We start from the raw sequence: 16,868 nt of genomic DNA, 5'->3' as shown, positions 1-16,868 counted from the left end.
CGCGTTCTGGAAAGCCAGCACAAAAAAAGAAAGGCACGTTTGTTGCGTTTCGCATCACCACGAAACTCCTGTTTCTCATACCAGGAAAAGATGGGATGTGCGCTTTCCCGGGAACAGCGGCACAGACCTGATCGCGTTCTGGAAAGCCAGCACAAAAAAAGAAAGGCACGTTTGTTGCGTTTCTATTGAGCACGCAAACCGAGACCGTGCTTCGACACGGGCCTCTAGTGCCGCGATTCCTCGTCGGCATGTGCGGTTATTCCAAGCAACGGCATTTAAACAGAGTCGTAGGGAGCGCTTGCGCTTGGTGGACGCATTCCCTCGTCCAAGTTACGCGGGCGCTCGCGAATGCCTTACGAGCGGCGTCGTCCATATGGTGCGGAAAACGATGCACAGTAAGCAGCAGAGGAAGCGGTGTCAGATACGCAATGGGCATCATGGCGCTGCACGTGCGTCGAGAAAAGCAAAGGAGATGTTGCCGTTCTAGCGTTTGCAACCGTGTCAACATCGTTCGATTACCACTTCGAGATGATCATGCTGCAGTATACAGATGCATTGTCCATGCGATCCGAGTTCGTGCCTTGCATCTGGAACGTGTTCATGGTGCTGCTCTTGCCCTCATACGAGCACCATTCTACGAAAACAAACACACACACACTCATGCATTGGTCATCCGAAAGCACCAGCTTCACCGAGAACACCTCAAATTCTTCCATAGCTTTTCCTTCGTCTAAGGTTTTCCAACCGATCCCTGTCGCAAACTCGGTTGAAGCGCGTACCGCAGGGAGCCCAGTCGCATTGCCTGGACAAGCACTCGAGACTGACCCCGTATTCGCAACTCCAGTTCGCGCAAGGCATTCACGGTGATGAGGATGTGCGGGTAACGCACAAGGTCGTACACGCCCACGGATAGTGACGTGCGCAACAGAACATTCGCATCCAGGTTTCTCGCTGCTCGTTCAAGTTGGTGCCATTCTGAGAGGCTATCGCGACCCAGTCGCCCGCAGAGGTCCCAGAGACCCTCAGCAGTACCAGGGTCTAGATCCGCAAAGCTGATTGATCTATTTGTGATATTGACGCTTTGAGCGTTGTCTGCGTCATCGACGGAAGAGCGATCTCGGAGACTAGCACCAATGATGAGCAGTGAGCGCCATCCTCTCTCACGCAGAAAGAGTTCCAGCTGGTCGGCATGTACCAAAGCTACCGAAGGCTGCAGATGTCTCGTTGTTGAAGTCCCCGCTAGCGCATCCTCCGTCGAGTCAGCGGCAGCCGTGGACGCGTTCGAACGCGTATCGGATGAATCCGAAACATCCAGACATATGTTTGTGGGTGCATGTTCTTGCGGTGACCCGTTGCACCAACGTTCCAGGACCCAGAGACGTCCCTCTTGAAAACGTCGTGTAAGCGCAGAGGCCAAACCGAGCCAGCGAACCTTCTTGGGTAGTCTCTGAGCCCATATGCGATCAGCGCGTGGGCCGTGCGCAACACCTCCGCCCCGAAACTGAGGTGCACGGAGACTTCCCGCGCGGGCCCTTCCGGTGCCTTTCTGTGCCCAAGGTTTTCGACCAGACCCGGACACTTCTGCTCTTGTCTTGGTATGCGCTGTCCCTCGACGTTGTGCGGCCCGTTGGTAGAGCACCACCCGGTGGATAACGTCCGGTCTAAAGGGTGCATCCAAGAGCGCCCTGGATACCGAAGCAAAACAGGACGGCTCGAAACGATGCAGTGATCTATAGACAAGAACCTTCGAATCCCTTTCGAGATCGCTCGCTAGACGAATCGACCCTGGTGCTATCGTGGGTGTTGGGGTAGCGCTGACATCCCCGTGCACAAGTCTTTTCGGAGTTTCGAATAGCGTGGCGAAAGCGGCTCGCTGCCTGTATGTATTGTCGCTCGGAGCGCGGCACCGCGGATGCATCATCCCAGGGGTGTTGCGAAAAGTCTGCCTCACGTGGTGCAACGGAGTGCCGCGCTGTCTCGACAGGACGGTCGTATGAAAGCAGCGCTGGTGCAGCCCAGCAAGTCCAGCAGCGCTGGACAGGCACTGCGGTGGCCGCGGAGAGCGGCAGCCAGTCGCCAGCTGCGCAAATCGAAACACGGGTACCCGGGCTGCTCCGCGGTGCAATCCTTTGAATCGTAGCACCATATTGCCACAGAGAAAATTTTAAGGCGACAAGTCGCACGTTATCTTTGCGGGACTGCCGGAGCAGGTCTGGAGCGTGTCGGCTGCGGCGCTCAGTGCGCTCCAGAGACTATGGAACGTCCCCGGCGCGAGCTCGCTGCAATCGTCACCAGGCACCACCGAGAAGCACGACGCTCTACAGAAAACTACGCTGAACGCCCCAGTAGAAACCAGATCACCGGTAAAACCGTTGGCAACGAGAAGAACGAAGCGATTCACCGGGAGCTCCAGGTGTGCCCCCGGGTGCAGTGGACGCCTCCGACTGTTTCGTGGTGGACGCACACACAGTCTCCACAGGCAGCAGGGTTCCTGCGTTCAGCTGTTGTATCGAGCACAGTCGAGCGAGTCCACGCTCCCCAAGTGACACCAGACTGTCAAGATCGGCACTTGAAACGCAAACACAATGCCCGCTTTTCAAGCGTTTGGCATCTGGCTTCGCCACGAAGCGACGCGATCTGCAGTCGATGATCGCTGCCCGCTGTGTACGAATGCGGCAACGACGACAACAACTACGCTGTTCGTTGGACGCGGGTACCGGTACCAGGGTCAGTACTTTACTGGTCAAGTTGTGTGACGTACTTGCGTCCACCAGAGAACAAGACACCCGGTAGACTTTGAGGAGGTCATTGACTTCGTCGCGCTGACGACCTTTTCCTTGTCCAACGTGTAACCTCAATGATGAGACGCAGTTCGTAAACAAGCGTCTACTGAGCGCATCATCCAACGCAGACGAGTCGTGAAACGCGGAGGACTCTATTTCGGAACGCGTTTTACTGTGAACCGCTGTTGTGAGCGTGCTAATTGGTTACGTAAGGCGAACCCGACCTTCGCACTGGGTTCTTTGGCAGCGCCTTGCGCGCAAAAGTCGCTGCGTTTCGCACTCAGACCGTTGAGCAGTTACCCGAGGCGTCGTGGACGCTACGACTTGGTACAACGACAGCGTATCGACAAAAATCCTGATGCTCATGGCAAGCGCTACAAAAACCGCTGGCGAATCGGCTCAAGAGCGACCTCCCGACGTTCCAGTGGTCTTCAGGGAGCGTGTACTGGAACTCGGAGAGCTCACCGCGGAAATACCGACGCTCTTTCTCGTGCACTTACAGCGAACACGAGCAGCAAGTCCGACAGAGCCACTGGTGGTGCGCATCAGCGTAGAAGGCCCGCTAGCTCCGTTCATCTGTTTCCAGCGCGAGAACGCCAACTGGGACGTCCCCTATGCCCAGCAAAACGCTCTCTTTCACGAGCTGAACTTGACTGAAACGTTCCAAGTTCCGAAAACCGCAGAGACGGAACCTTTGCCCGTAATCGTACAGGTCAAACCTGAACTAGTTCGGCAAGCTGGCTTCAGCTTCCAACGCGTACACGGCCTGATCAACCTCACATCTGTACCAGACGGAACGTTGCTCTGCTCGTTACCTGTGAACGGCCGTGTTATTCGTTCTTTGCTCACCTTCACGCTGGACAGCCGGCCCGACGCGACCGCACCGCTGCAACGGGATACCGGCGGGGAGGAGCGAGCAACAGGCGCTGCGAGTCCGCGAACGCCTACCGACAACAACAGTGGACGCATGGACCAGTCTAGTGGCGACCTGCGGCATGCCGCTACACCCGTCAACGCGAAAGCGACCCAAGGCATAGAGTCAGGCCCCAGCGTCGAGAAGACGCTACTGCTCGAGGTGCCCGTATCGCAAACAACGACCGCCAAGGATGTGCTTCTCTGGAACCAAAGTGAGCTGGCTACCCAGTTCAGTTTACAAATTCAACCCAAGAGCGGCAGTCTAACGTGCACCGACCTGGAGAGTGGCGTGCCTCTGGGGCCGGGACCTCACCGAATTGGCGGTCTGCAGTACCGACGATTGCGCTTTGCCTTGGAAGCTACGGAATGCGGGCGTTTCCAGTATACAGTACGGTGCCTCAACTGGAGAAATCCGGAGAATCAAGCGCTACTCTCCATCCATTGCCTGTGCGGTATCCAGAAACCGGCCACGCTGGCCGTTTTTCGCCTAGCTGAACAACCGGCGAGTGTGGCGATCGATGAACTCGACTTTGGTGACGTGTACGCTGGCTCGACAGTTGCGCGCGACCTTGTTGTGCAGAACTGTGCAACTGACGCTACAATTCTGATATCCATGGACCAAGAGCTAGCCGCCCGCTGGTCCATTGTACCTGTTGCACCGGTCGAGGTCCCAGCAAAGGAGGCACGTCCCATTCGGATTGTTTATCAACCACCTTTGCGCTCGCAGGCAGTGATCGCCGCAGTAGATGGACGCTTTGTGGAGAGGCGCTTCCCTCTGGTGTTCTGGGTAATGCTCAGGACGTCCGAGGTACCAGAGCGTACCAGAGCGCAGCGAGTTGCGATGGAATCAGAAGCGACAACTCCTGGTTCACCGAGCGAGGTGCTCGAGCATGTCTTCCCTGGACCAGCGGGGTACACCGATGACACCGGCTTGCTGGGATCCGATCGCGTCTGCGGAACGAGCACTGGGAGCGCTGCCTCGCGAGTTGCAGCGAGTCGCTTTCCGCTCGGGGACGAGCAGCAAGAGCCGCTAATCGACAGTGCGGTATCCGCGCCAGATGCCGGCCTCCAGAGCGCTCCAGAACGGGCGTCGCTGCACGCGCTAAGCGCCAGCGAACGCACCATGTACGAACAACAACAGCACCAGCAGGGTAATGGCGCTGAGCTCAGGTCCGACCTCTTGGACGGGAGCGCCTGCGCGCCCAGCACCGTACCCGCTGGTGCAGCTGCCTGGATGCCAGCCGCAAACACGTCGTCGGCAACTTCTGGTGAAGAGGTTGTGCCTTTTCGTTCGCTTTCGGGACGCGACGCTCTCGACGACGGAGAGGTACTCGCCCAGCGCAAAATACTCTACGGACGAGCGCGAGTCAGTGAGTCACTCGTGCGGGTGCATCCGACGGAAATTCACCTGGGCGACTGTTACGTGGAATCCACAGTGACCACGTCTGTGCAGGTGGTGAACCTTGCCGACCTCCCAGCCTTTCTCTCGGTGCGCTTCTCCTCGACGTCGCTCCGGGTGGCATCGCTTGAGCCTATCATTGGCCCTCGCCAGATCTATGATCTCCGGATCGACTTTACACCGCATCGTGTGAATCCAGACTATAGCAAACAGTTGACGATACTGAATTTGCGGAATCCTCGCGATGAACATGTCGTGGTGATACGCGCGAACTGTGTCGACCGCTTTCGCGTGCTCTACCACGCGCTCTTCTACCGACTTGCTACCGAGCGTTCCACCCAGGTGAATGAGCTTGATTACGGGAACGTGGTGGCTGGTCACGCGTACATTCGCGCTTTTCAGGTGCGGAACCTGACCGACAAGCGCCTTGTCCTGGGTTTTACCTGCCCGGCACGGCCGCATGTGGAGCTGCTCGCGGATCCCCGGTTCGAGCGCGCTCAACCGCACCCGTCAATCTCCGAAAAGGACGCTTCGGAACAGCAACGCCAACCAGCGACGTTACCAACGGAAGCTTGTCTACCGCACGCTGCCTTGGCGGATGCAGAGGCAGCGGCACCTGCCCCTGCAGCGCATGTCGTAGCGGACGGTGTGCAGCTGCAGTGCTCGGCTCGCACGTCTGGCAACGAGGCATGCACGGCTACGGAAGCGACGGAAGCAGCGGCACCTGCTTCTCGAGCACGGACCCAGTGGCGTAACACGGGCGTCGAAACACAGTCTACTGAGCACACTGAGGAAGCGATGGCTCTTCCAGGTACAGCGGCAGCCGCTGATTCGACGACAACCGGAACGCGCCTCTGCACACCAGTACGAAATGCGTCGGCGGGTGAGCACTCCAGTGATGCCTCGCGAACGGGCGCGAGTCAGCTTCTGCAGCCGTCTCGTCATCATCGTCGTCGGTATCGACATAGCGTCCGTTTGCGGCAGACAGTTCGGCGTCGTCGATCACAGGCTTCCAGTGATTCAGATGAGGAGACGCTGTCGGAGACCTCAGACTCAAACGAACTGGGTAGAAACGAAACCTCACCAGTGAGTCTACGTGCCGCTGACATTTTCGCGCAGCTGATGCGGATGCCGCCCGCCATTCCATCCTTCTTTTCGACTGCCGAAGCAGAAGCAGACTTTATTCGCGAGTCGCTGCGTCCCGCACAAGCGCTGGTCCAGGCGTGTGATGCAGGCCTGCTCCGACGGATACAACAGCAGCAGCTGGAGATCGAGCCCAACGCCGAGGCAACCCTCTATGTGGTTATCCAGTTCGACGCCGCCGACCGCCGACTGCGCACCAAACTGCGTCCTTTTGAGGAGCGCCTCTATCTGCACCTCGTGGACTATGATCAAAGTCGTCTCCCGCTGACACCGACACGGCTGCATGCGTCGTCTTTGCCGCCACGGGAGCTGGTGCTGCGAGGTCGGGTTTGCATCTCTCGAATGGAAGTTGCCCAGCCGCATATCAACTTTGGGGGTATCGTCGCAGGTGAGCAACGATCTAAGACGCTGCTTCTGCAGAACGTATCGGAGATGCCGGCTTTCTACGCTGTACGCAAGTCTGGTTCTGTGGATAGCAGTTATTTGCACTTTGGGTCTGATCGGCGCGGAGTTCTGCGGCCGTTCAGTGCCAAGGAAGTTCCTTTCGTATTTCGGCCTTCGTTTCATGGTGCCTTCGAGGAGTGTGTCTGGATTGTCAATCTGCTGGATCCCAGCGATGCCCATCCGGTAACCATGAAGGCACTCGTACACCGCCGTACCCATTTTGTCGTGCGACCGCTGCAGCTCGACTTTGGGAGCGTATCGTGTGCAGTAGCGCCCGGTGCTGGCATACGGCGTTCCTTTCAGCTCCAGAACTGCTCGGATCGTCGGCGTGTCTTCGTGATCGAGCAGGACGCTGCTGATCAACGGACGACAGCCACGGTGTGGCTTGCGGTGGACGCTCTCGAGTCCTCGATGTCGATTCGCGTGCAGCCTGGTGAGTCTCGGCCGGCGTTCTTGCCCGGACCAGGAACGGAAGCAACCGAAACAGCAACGCCTTCCGAGTCTGTGGTTCACTCGTCAGTGTACGACGGGGAATCGCGAGCGCACGAGACCCCGGATAACGAACGCAGCGCCTGTGGAGGACGCGTCGCCGAAGCGGCACTAGCCGAATCTGTTGCTGCTTCCATGCTGCCGCAGGCGCATGAGCAGGAACAAGCGCTATTCGCTGGTGCTGGTGCTATACCCGGATCGATGCAGACGTCCCTTGATACCAACGCAGCGATCGAGGCACTGGAACAGAAACTCCGTATCGCCGAAAGAAAGGGCCGGACGGAAAAAGTGGAGCGCCTCCGTGCAGCAATCGCACAGCAGCGAACGCATCAGTTGCAGGATGCGGACTCATCGACAAGAACGCTGACGCAAGGTGAGTCGGTCACCGAGCTGGACGCTCCAGAAGCGCATTCGATGCCACCGGAGAATGTCCGCGAGGCATCGACGTGTGTCTCGGGGATGCGACCTCGAGCGGCACCTACTGCTTCACGCAGGGCAGCAACCGCGCTTCATGCCGGGCGCTTGGTCGTTACGCTTGCTCCTGGTCAAGTCGCTCGTCTGGCTGTGTCGCTGACGTCGGTTGCAGGCGTACGAGGTCGTCGACAAGTATCTCTGCGTGTGTTTGAACAACGTAATCGGGATGAGCAGCAATGTATCTGCTGTTCAATGGAGGTCTGGGATTCGGACCCTGCGGTACCACCGACGGCAACGAGCGACGACGCTCCGTCAAACGTCGTCCCTGAACAAGACGTGATGGCGACGAGAAGCTCCGCGCACGAGAGCGCATGCAACGACACCGTGTCCAGTGACTGGAATGGGTCACCAGATAGCGCCGGACGTTGGCCTGCATTTGCGGAAACGGTACCGGTTCTGCCCAGTACCGCAAGACGCGTGGAGCGCACAGGGAGCTCGCGACTCATTCAGATATCACCGCTGGTGATCGCGTTTGGCAAAGTGTCGCTCGGTCAGACGGTGACCAGCCGCCTGACGATCCAGAACGTTTCTGATCGAAAGGTTGCGTTCTCGGTGCTGGAGGATACGCAGGTGGCGCTTCCTGCCACGCTGCTCTGGAGTCCCATGCGCGGTACCGTCGACGTGCACGGTGTTGCCCAGGTGCGCCTCAGTTTTCGCCCCGACCGCATGGGTACACTATCGAGAACGCTGGTGGTAACCGCCTGGCTTCAACCAGCGACCGAGGCTTTGGTGGGCGCTCCGGCGAGTCGCCTCGTGCACGCCACTGGACGCTCCGGCGGGAACAGTGGTGGTAGTGGTGGTGGTGGTGGTGGTGGCTGGGTTGGCACCTCGCCAGCCTCGACTGCACCAGTTGAGACGGTGCGTGTTCGGGTACAGGGTCATGTGCTGCCTCGTCGGGCGCTGTACCTGCCTCAGTTGGAATCCAGTGCCGTCGAGCTATCATCGATTGGTGTTCAGAGGGAAGCGGCGCCTTCATCGGAGCCGCTACGAGCCTCTTCGACCGTACTCGTGTGGGATTGGGGTGATCTCGCTCTCGACCCCGAGCAGGGTGGTGTGTGTGCGGTGCGGAGCCTCACGATTGTCTCGAGAAGCGATGAACCGTTAATGTTACAGGTTCGGAGCAACCTGGCGAAACAGATCCTGCTTTTCACAGACGCGATGCGGCAGACACCGTTCCCGCGAGCAGTCCGCGTTGCACCGGGCGCGACGGTTACCGTGCACGTGGGTCTCGCACCACGCATTCCGATTCTTGAGTTATATGCAGGGGTTGTTCGGGAGCTCGTTGCGGGGCTCCTGCTGAGAGCCTGGCGCCCTGATCCAGTCCAGAGCGAAGCGTCCCTGGATGCTGGATGTGCGCAAGCTGCGCTCGTGGATATCGCTACGGTGAAACTGAAGGCCCGGGCGGGATTCGTCTACCCAGTGTGTTTGCGATCACTGGTGCTGGTGCTCGGGGTAACGGGCCCGATTGCAGTCACAGAGGCCGACAGAGGTGTACGCGGTCGAGTTGCAGACAGTGTGATGGAATCCACTGATGATGTGCAGGATACGCAAGCGTTCTCAACAGAGGAGAACGCGATCGCGACGATTCATTACGTGCAGGATACTCATGCGTTCACAGCAGAGCAGCGGCGTGGACTGCGACAACGACACCCGATTAGACCGGCGCCCGAGTTGCTTGCACTGTGGCCGACTGCAACGCTGCAAGCACTTGTGGACCTCAACGGGAAGCAAAGTATTAGTTCCGGTATCGCAGATGGAGTCACTGGATCGGGGGAACGGCGTCCGGGCCTATCGCATCTGTTCCAGACTGCCTGGTTCCGCTTTGGTGCTCGAGGCCGACTACAAATTCGTAATCTCAGCAATGGATTATCGCTCAGATTGCAACTTCGATATGAAGAGCGTTCCGTGCTCCACGCCTTTGCCGGTGACGATCTCGGGCGCTCGGAACTTGGCTCGGAGGTCACTGTTGATGAGCGACGCCCTGATCCTGCCGTGCCTGATGACGCCCCCGAGGACGAAGATTGCGAGCAACAACCATCTCTGGTATTTGCTCAGCAGCAAATCACCATCGCTCCCCAGTCTCAAGATGTGCTGACCTTCGAGTGGCGTAACTGCAGGCGAGCAGCGCTCCTCGAGCAACGGGTGCGCCTCGAGAACCTGGCGTACTCGCGTCGATCTTACGACTTGCAGTTGGTATTTGTGCATCGGGTGCCGGCAGTGCAGCAGGATAGTCGGCTCTCGCGTCTGCACCTGGAGCTTAACGAGCCCTGTCTGCTTCGAGCGGATACGATGGGGCAAGTGCGTCCCGGCAACTGGCACATTCGCTGGATCAACGACGATTCGCCGTCGTCGTCGTCGTCGTCAGCAGCAGCAGCAGCAGCAGCAATAACAACCATAGCAACACCCCAAGGCGTCTCATTTCGCCTGTATGTAGATGGCTTTCCTGAACACTGGCCCTGGCCGCATGTTGCGTGTGGCTCGGACTCGCCGCCGCTGTCATCATCATCAGCAACAGCAGCAGCAGAAGAAGAAGAAGAAGAAGCGCGGATGCTACCGAATCTGACAGAGCCGAGACTCAACGGCGTGTTCTGGGAAGCGGTTCCGGCCGAGGTGCTTCGCTACCAGCTGGTGCCGTCGCTGCTCCACGAACGCGAACGGGATCTGCTTCGCGAGGGCTCGCTCGTCGAACGACGCGCCTTGCTTGTGGCCCAGCTCGCCGGACGCTATCTCGATAGCGTTCCGGTATCGTTGCGATACGGCTGTGCGCGCATGGCCCTGGTGACCCCGACGATCGACATTGGCACCATCGGGTACGCGCAGCGCAACGCTCCCGTGGTGGTGCACGCTCTACTTCGGAACGTGGGCGCAGTCGCTGCACGTTGGCGTTTGCCGTTCTCGGTACTGCCGCCAGGGGTCGAAGCGGGACCCCCGGGAGCCAGCCCTGTTCCAAACGAGCAACAGAGGCCGGCCCTGGAGACGCCGCACCTCGAGCCCAGTGCCATTGAGCATCGTTTTGATGGCACTAGGGGCAACGTCTCCAAAGACGCACCTGATGCGTGGCATGCAGCCTCGCTAGAGGCGTCGTGGCGGCCGCAGGCGACTTGGAGCTCGCCTCATCCCGATGCCGAATCTGAGACACTCGTGCCGCCCAGCGCCAGTGCCGACGTCATGACGCCACCAGTAGCGCAAGATCTTCGAGATGCATACGCAAGCGGAACGCGTATGGGCGTGCCCCCGCACGAAGCCGCTTCGGCAGACGTGGATCGCAGGGGCGCCTCCGCATCGACGTCGGCGACCGCTGCAACCTCGCAACTGGTACCGACTCAGACGCGCATGTCGTTGCTACATGAAGCGGATGCGAGCGCCCTTGAAGGCCAACTTGAGCCCGGTGAGCAAGTCTGGGTACCACTCGTGGTGCGGCCAGCGGCGCTATCGCTGGGAGCTGGTCCATTTGAGCTCCTGGTGACAATTGAGAACGTCTGGCAACCGCAAGAGCACCTGGAACTCCGCATTGTTGGTCAGTTCTCCGTTCGCTTGATACAGGAATCGAGTCCGGTACTGCTCAATGAGCAAGGCCACGGCACGTTGGCGATCAGCATTCCCGAGGCTGCTCGTGGTGATGTTCAGGTCACTTGGCAGACAAGCGTGGTACCTACCGGGCCCTATCGAGACCTTGTGCTCCAAGATCGTGCCAGTTCAGCGACGTTACGTTCGCTAACGCTCGCCAGTGGTGAAAAGTTCGAACTGGCGGTAGTGGCGACGCCCAAAGAAACCGAGCATGAACGTGTTGCGGGCTGTTCGGTCGGAGGCGCGGAGGCCGCTGCGGCAGCACCAAGCCTGGATCTGGGCATCGACTCGGAGCCGATCGCCTGGATTGAGTTAGCTCTGCGACGAAAACAGGACGCCGAGGCGGGCCCTCTGGAGCGCATCCCGGTGTACCAAGGAAAGCGGTCACTGCCGATGCAACAGGTCATGGTGCCCGCGGATACTTCCGATGCACCGCCACCGCCACCGACAACGTCGATGATGATGATGATGATGATGAGCGACACGCGAGCCTCGTCACAATCCGAGGCACGAGAAGCGTCCAATCGGGACGACTTGCAAACGCGCGATGATCGTGTGCAGCAGTCACCGGTGCCACTGGCGGCGGCAGAGGAGCCGCACGAATCCCGCACGGACGCCGCGGCACTGGAACCGGTTGTCGTCGGTGAGCGACAAGCTGCGGCGCCTCGCGTGGGGCACCCCGAGCGCCTGCCATTGGCGACGAGTCCGCAGTCTGACATGACTGCTGCGACTTTGGCGACGAGTTCGTGCACGACTGGCGCAGCAGCGCAAGCCGGTGTCGAGCAAGAGCCGGTCAGCGCTTCGTTTAGCGCTGAGGCCTCCGACGCTGCAACTGCTCCCGGCTTGCATCCGAAGGATACGTTATCAGCACCAGAGCAGCCAATGGCCGCGATCGATGATTCGGAGACCCATGGCGACGTCTTCGCCGCAGCCGCCGCCGCCACCACCACCACCTGCGTGGACGCAGACGAAACAGCACCACAGCGGGGCCCGCGCACATTCGGTCTCCACGGCTGTGCTGACATTGGTGAGCACCTCTACGAACTCGACGCTGGTGTTGTACCACTCGGGAGCCAAGCGATTCAACGGACAATCATCATCGTGCAGCGTCCGCTGCAACGATGCATGCCTGTATCCACATCGGTAGATCCCGAGTCTGAGAGCGAGGCGAGCGCATCAACTGCTGAGCACGTTCTCGAGTACAAGATTCATCGCGTCCCGACGCACTGGCGGCGTGCGCGTCCGGAATCGACCGAATGGTTCGCGCTCGATCGCATGGGTGGTATTCTCGAACGGACACGACCCAGCCAGACGATTTGCTTGACCATGAAACCGGAGTCTTTGGGGTTCTTCCAGGAGTATTTGTTATTCACGGATCGCCAATCGCCAGCGAACTTGGCGCTCTTGCGCGTTCGCATGGAAGTCGTCGCCGAGCGAGCTGATGCGTCGACGATCTTCGAGACCAGTCCACGAGAGATCGACTATGGTGCCGTCATGTTGCACCACGTCTATCGAAACAAGTCGATACGCATTCGAAACTTGAGCGATCAGCCGCTGGAGTTCCTCTTGCGCCACGATCTGGATCCGCAATCTCGGAGCGAATTGCACTTCAGCACCAGCAATCTGGCGCTGCGCAAGGTCACCAGCGTCTGGGTTGAAAAAGCCTCCTCTCGCCGAGTATTTCTGTACTTGCGACCCGAACCGGAATCGACGGAGACTGATCAGCTCTGCGGCAGTGTAGTGACGCGGACGTTCCATCTCTATGTGAGTTGTCGCCTGGTGCGAGACTTCGAGGAGTGCATCGAGATTCGATGTGCGTGCCATGCGCCGGAGCTTCGCGTCTCAACGAACGACGTTTCATTCACTGTGCCGAATCTGGCGTGGCAACCGATGCCCAGCATGCAGCTTTTCATCGAAACGCTGGTACCGGGAGTTCATCACTTGTATGAGCTGCGCTCCTCGGCGCTGTTCTTTGCGGTCACGGAGGTACAACCAGGAACGCTGTCCATCGAGCCACGGCTCAGTGTGGTAGCCGAGCAAGCACCCTCGGAGAAATACATCGAAGAACACTGCTCCATCTACAACCGAAGACGCCCCCGTGAATTTTTCTGGATTCGGCTGCGTTTGCATGTTGGTGGCGGTAGCGGCAGCGGCAGCGCCGTGCCCGAATTCAGTGCTGCGCCGCCGCGAACGCGCGTCTATGTGCTGGAACAGACGGTCAGTCGCTTCCTCTGCCAATTTGCGGCATTCTGGGCGCCGTACCAGCGTCCGAGAACCCCCGGTGCCGGGACCGATTCTATGCATCTGGCGGTAACGGCAAGCGAGCGCGGTGCCGGCGACCTGGTGCATCGCCTTCGCGCTCGACAGCACGGCCAGGATCGCGACGAGCGCGAACCGCTGATCGTCTGGCTCGAGCGCGTCCGCCGCGCAACTGGTGTCGTTGGCGGGGCGGCGGGCGCCACCATTGCGTACGCAGCGTTGCTCTTCGAGGCACACTACTGCACGGATGAGTTGGTGTTTTACGCCCTGCGCGATCAGAGCGATACGGTTTTGCAACTGGCGCTCACCTGCTACAGTTACATCTTCAAATGGGATGTGTTTCAGGTGTATATTCGGGATGATGAGACGGTCGCGGAAGCGCTCGCGCCGCTTGTCAAGTTTTGGTACGGTCAGCTGCGTCATTTTCTGTCGTTCTTTCCGGACTCGGACCGTGTGGAGCGCCATGGGGTGCGTATGCAGGGCCCGTTGCAGGCGCTTCGTCAGCTGGCGGCAACCGAAGCATCGCCGGCGACCGCAAGTCGACGCTAGACGCCACCCATGCAGGCGCGGGTGACTCTGCTTTCCTGGCGGTGAACCAGACACCGATGGTTTGCCACTAATGCAGCGCCCATGATGCAGTCGCTGGGTCCGTAACGACGGTGTATGGGCGACATGCAGGCGAAGCGCGCTTAGCAGTGCCAAGAGACGCGCACTGCTGTTGCAGCGGTGCAGCATTCTCGGCACTGCACGGCGAACAACGACAATGCTTTGTGCGTATTCACTGTGAGCGGGATGTTGCGCACGCATGCACGCACGCATGCACGCATCCGTGTACACCATCAAACGCCTTTCCAAAGAAAAGCGTTCCTGCCAACGGTGCACAGTAGTGGCGAGAAACCCGCCCTAGACGAAACGTCTACAACTGATGCGCAGAAGTCTCCCGGTCTTTTTGGAACGGCCACCTACTACTGCTTCCAACTGTTTCTCATATAGTTCGGCTTTGAGTAATTGTCCAACAAAGCGCTCTCGTGTCAGCTGTGGACGCCTTCTCTCCAGCACCGCGCACTTCCGTATATTGATAGCGGCGTTAAAGTCACGATTCACAAACTCCATACGCGTCTTGCCATCATTGGTTGTACTTACTGATGAAAGTGGTCCTCGAACTTTCGCTCTCCTTCCCATTTGCTCTTCGGTCAGCGGCCCGTACTTTGCTATGTCTTCAGGACTCCGTTGGCATTTTTCCATTTCGACCGTCTGAAGTACGCACCCCAGTTCATAATGCACATACGCTGTTCGGAACTCATCTATCGGTATCGTTACGTAACGCCTTGCACACTCTTTGTACGCTCTCGTCGTTGGAGCTGGTGTACGTACTTTTTTGGGCGCTCAGCGCCCTGTTGCATAAGCTACTACGGGCCTCTGACTTTCAATCTCTTAGAGGGCGCTCAAATGATTGAAAAAGTTGGCAAACGCCCGCTGCCTCCCACCGTATAGGTTCATACGCAATCGAGCTCACCGAGGCTTTGTATGTTCTTTCCACAGCGCCTCCCAATGAGCAACACGAACTTCCATGAATTCCGGAAAAGCTTGAAAGTCCGCTCTGCGGCTCGTCACCTCGCTCAAAGCTTCCAGGTGCCCTTTCATTCCTGCATTCTACGTCTCGATTTTCTTTCTTGCATTCATGATTCCCGACTTTTTTCGATATTATCTTGCTCTAGAGGACCTCAACCGACGCATGTCGCTCTGGAATAATTTGCCGTTGATATCATCTTTCGCATGCTTGGGTACTGCGATGGTGATGATATTGTGTTTCCGGGATCCGCGCCAACGACAAAGTCGTTACCCTGCACTTTCTGCATCGCAGGATCCGCATCCGTCTCATCTTCATGCTTCTCCGCGTCAACGACTAGGTCGTTATCCTCTACCTCCTGCATCGCTGGATCCGACTCCTTCTCATCTTCATGCTTCGTAACGGGCGAAGCCGAGGGCGGAACTGGACGATTTTTCTTCAAGCGCCGATATTGTACACACGTGGCTACTCCATCGGTTTCGATCAACCCAGTGAATACCTTTTGTTTGCTGACTTTGAGACGTTTGAAATCGAAGATATTCTTCCAGTACGTCTCACGGTTTTCACCGGGGAACTCTGTCTTCCTTACATCGAACTCCGGACAGATCTCCTTCATGATGCCGTAAAAGAGGCCGGAGTCGATAGTCATAAAATGTGACTTGATCTTGCACATTGGAACCACGTCGAAGCGCTTACCCATTCGGAAAGCCTTCCGTCTCTCCCACTCTTCCTTTGTCTCTTCACTCAGCTTCATCTCCGCTTTGCGTTCGAGCTCTCGGTCCAGAAACACAGAATAGCGCAGAATGAGGCGATCGTATCTTTCCCTATCTTTTTTCAACGCTGATATCTTTTCTGCTGGATTCGCCAACCCCAAGACCGCACGATGCTCTTTAATAGCCGCACGGATTACAGAATCCTCATTCGTGCTCTGGTTTGACTCCTTCTTGTCAACGAATTCGACCTCATTTCCATAGTTTCGATCGTTCATGATGCCATTGATAATCGCCCATATTCCTTTGCGAGACAGGCCCCGGTAGAGTGCAAACACGGCGCGTATCATGAAACGTTCGAGGTTCGTTGTCAAATGGTTCTTCAGGTTCGTGATGTACTTCATCGCCCCATAGTCGTAAATACCCCTGCCCCCTTGTTTCGATTACCCTCGAACCTCTAAAAGGGATGTTGTTCGTGAAGGGCATGCACTGGCTCTTATATCCTTCCGCTCTTCCCCTGTGCCAAGCATCAAGTGACGAAAAAATGTGTTATCGAAAAACTCGTCCGGAATCCCGACCGTTTCCATGTTCGTCACGTAGCGATACATCTCCCTCACCAAATGCGTCGGTCCTGAAGAAGCCTTTATAATACTCATGGAGTACGACTCGAGACGGTTTTTGATGGCGTCCCGCAACTTTTCCTTCTACGGATCCTTGATATATTTAAGAACACAGGCTTTCACCACTATCTCGTTGTACAGTTGCCTTTCTTGCCGCCTTCGACCTAGAACCTCGCCCCCTTTTGATTCTTCATCAATTCCTGTTCCTCTTTGCTCCGCCATGTTTATCCTTCTTTTCCGACAGCCGGCGATATCGGCCCTCCGGGATCCTCCACTTCCATTTCCATGACTTTCCTTTTAATTTTTTTTGAAAACGAACGCTCTTTGAACGCTTCTGTTATATACTTCGAAAAAACACTTGAATATACTCAATTGAGGGTCGGAATAGGATGGAACAGAAAACCTATACTTTGCTACGACCTCAACGCGAATACAACTTTTACAGTAGAATAGCACGCCAATGATCAGGATCACTGTTCCCCTCAGGAGCGACCA

General features: G+C 57.7%; 2 protein-coding genes across 2 annotated transcripts, besides 2 other annotated features; one reads left to right on the top strand and one right to left on the bottom strand.

Annotated features, from left to right (window-relative positions):
* Window positions 1–469: part of a sequence feature (possible transcribed region) that runs on past the window's edge.
* Window positions 470–730: 261 nt separating this feature from the next.
* On the bottom strand, window positions 731–2,146 carry CYME_CMQ421C (mitochondrial ribosomal protein L4 precursor; the record flags this gene model as incomplete). The annotated part of the gene is made up of 1 exon (XM_005538239.1): window positions 731–2,146. One exon carries the CDS (start codon window positions 2,144–2,146, stop codon window positions 731–733), a length of 1,416 nt encoding a protein of 471 aa, XP_005538296.1.
* A 995-nt stretch (window positions 2,147–3,141) lies between these two features.
* CYME_CMQ420C (hypothetical protein) lies at window positions 3,142–14,022 on the top strand (the record flags this gene model as incomplete). Its single annotated transcript, XM_005538238.1, has 1 exon — window positions 3,142–14,022. One exon carries the CDS (start codon window positions 3,142–3,144, stop codon window positions 14,020–14,022), a length of 10,881 nt encoding a protein of 3,626 aa, XP_005538295.1.
* A 291-nt stretch (window positions 14,023–14,313) lies between these two features.
* Window positions 14,314–16,822: a sequence feature (repetitive element).
* Window positions 16,823–16,868: the final 46 nt, after the last annotated feature.

Source organism: Cyanidioschyzon merolae, chromosome 17, assembly GCF_000091205.1.
Source record: "Cyanidioschyzon merolae strain 10D DNA, chromosome 17, complete genome".
In the NCBI taxonomy this organism is placed as follows: Eukaryota; Rhodophyta; class Bangiophyceae; order Cyanidiales; family Cyanidiaceae; genus Cyanidioschyzon; species Cyanidioschyzon merolae.
This window is presented reverse-complemented; position numbering and strand designations above follow the sequence as displayed.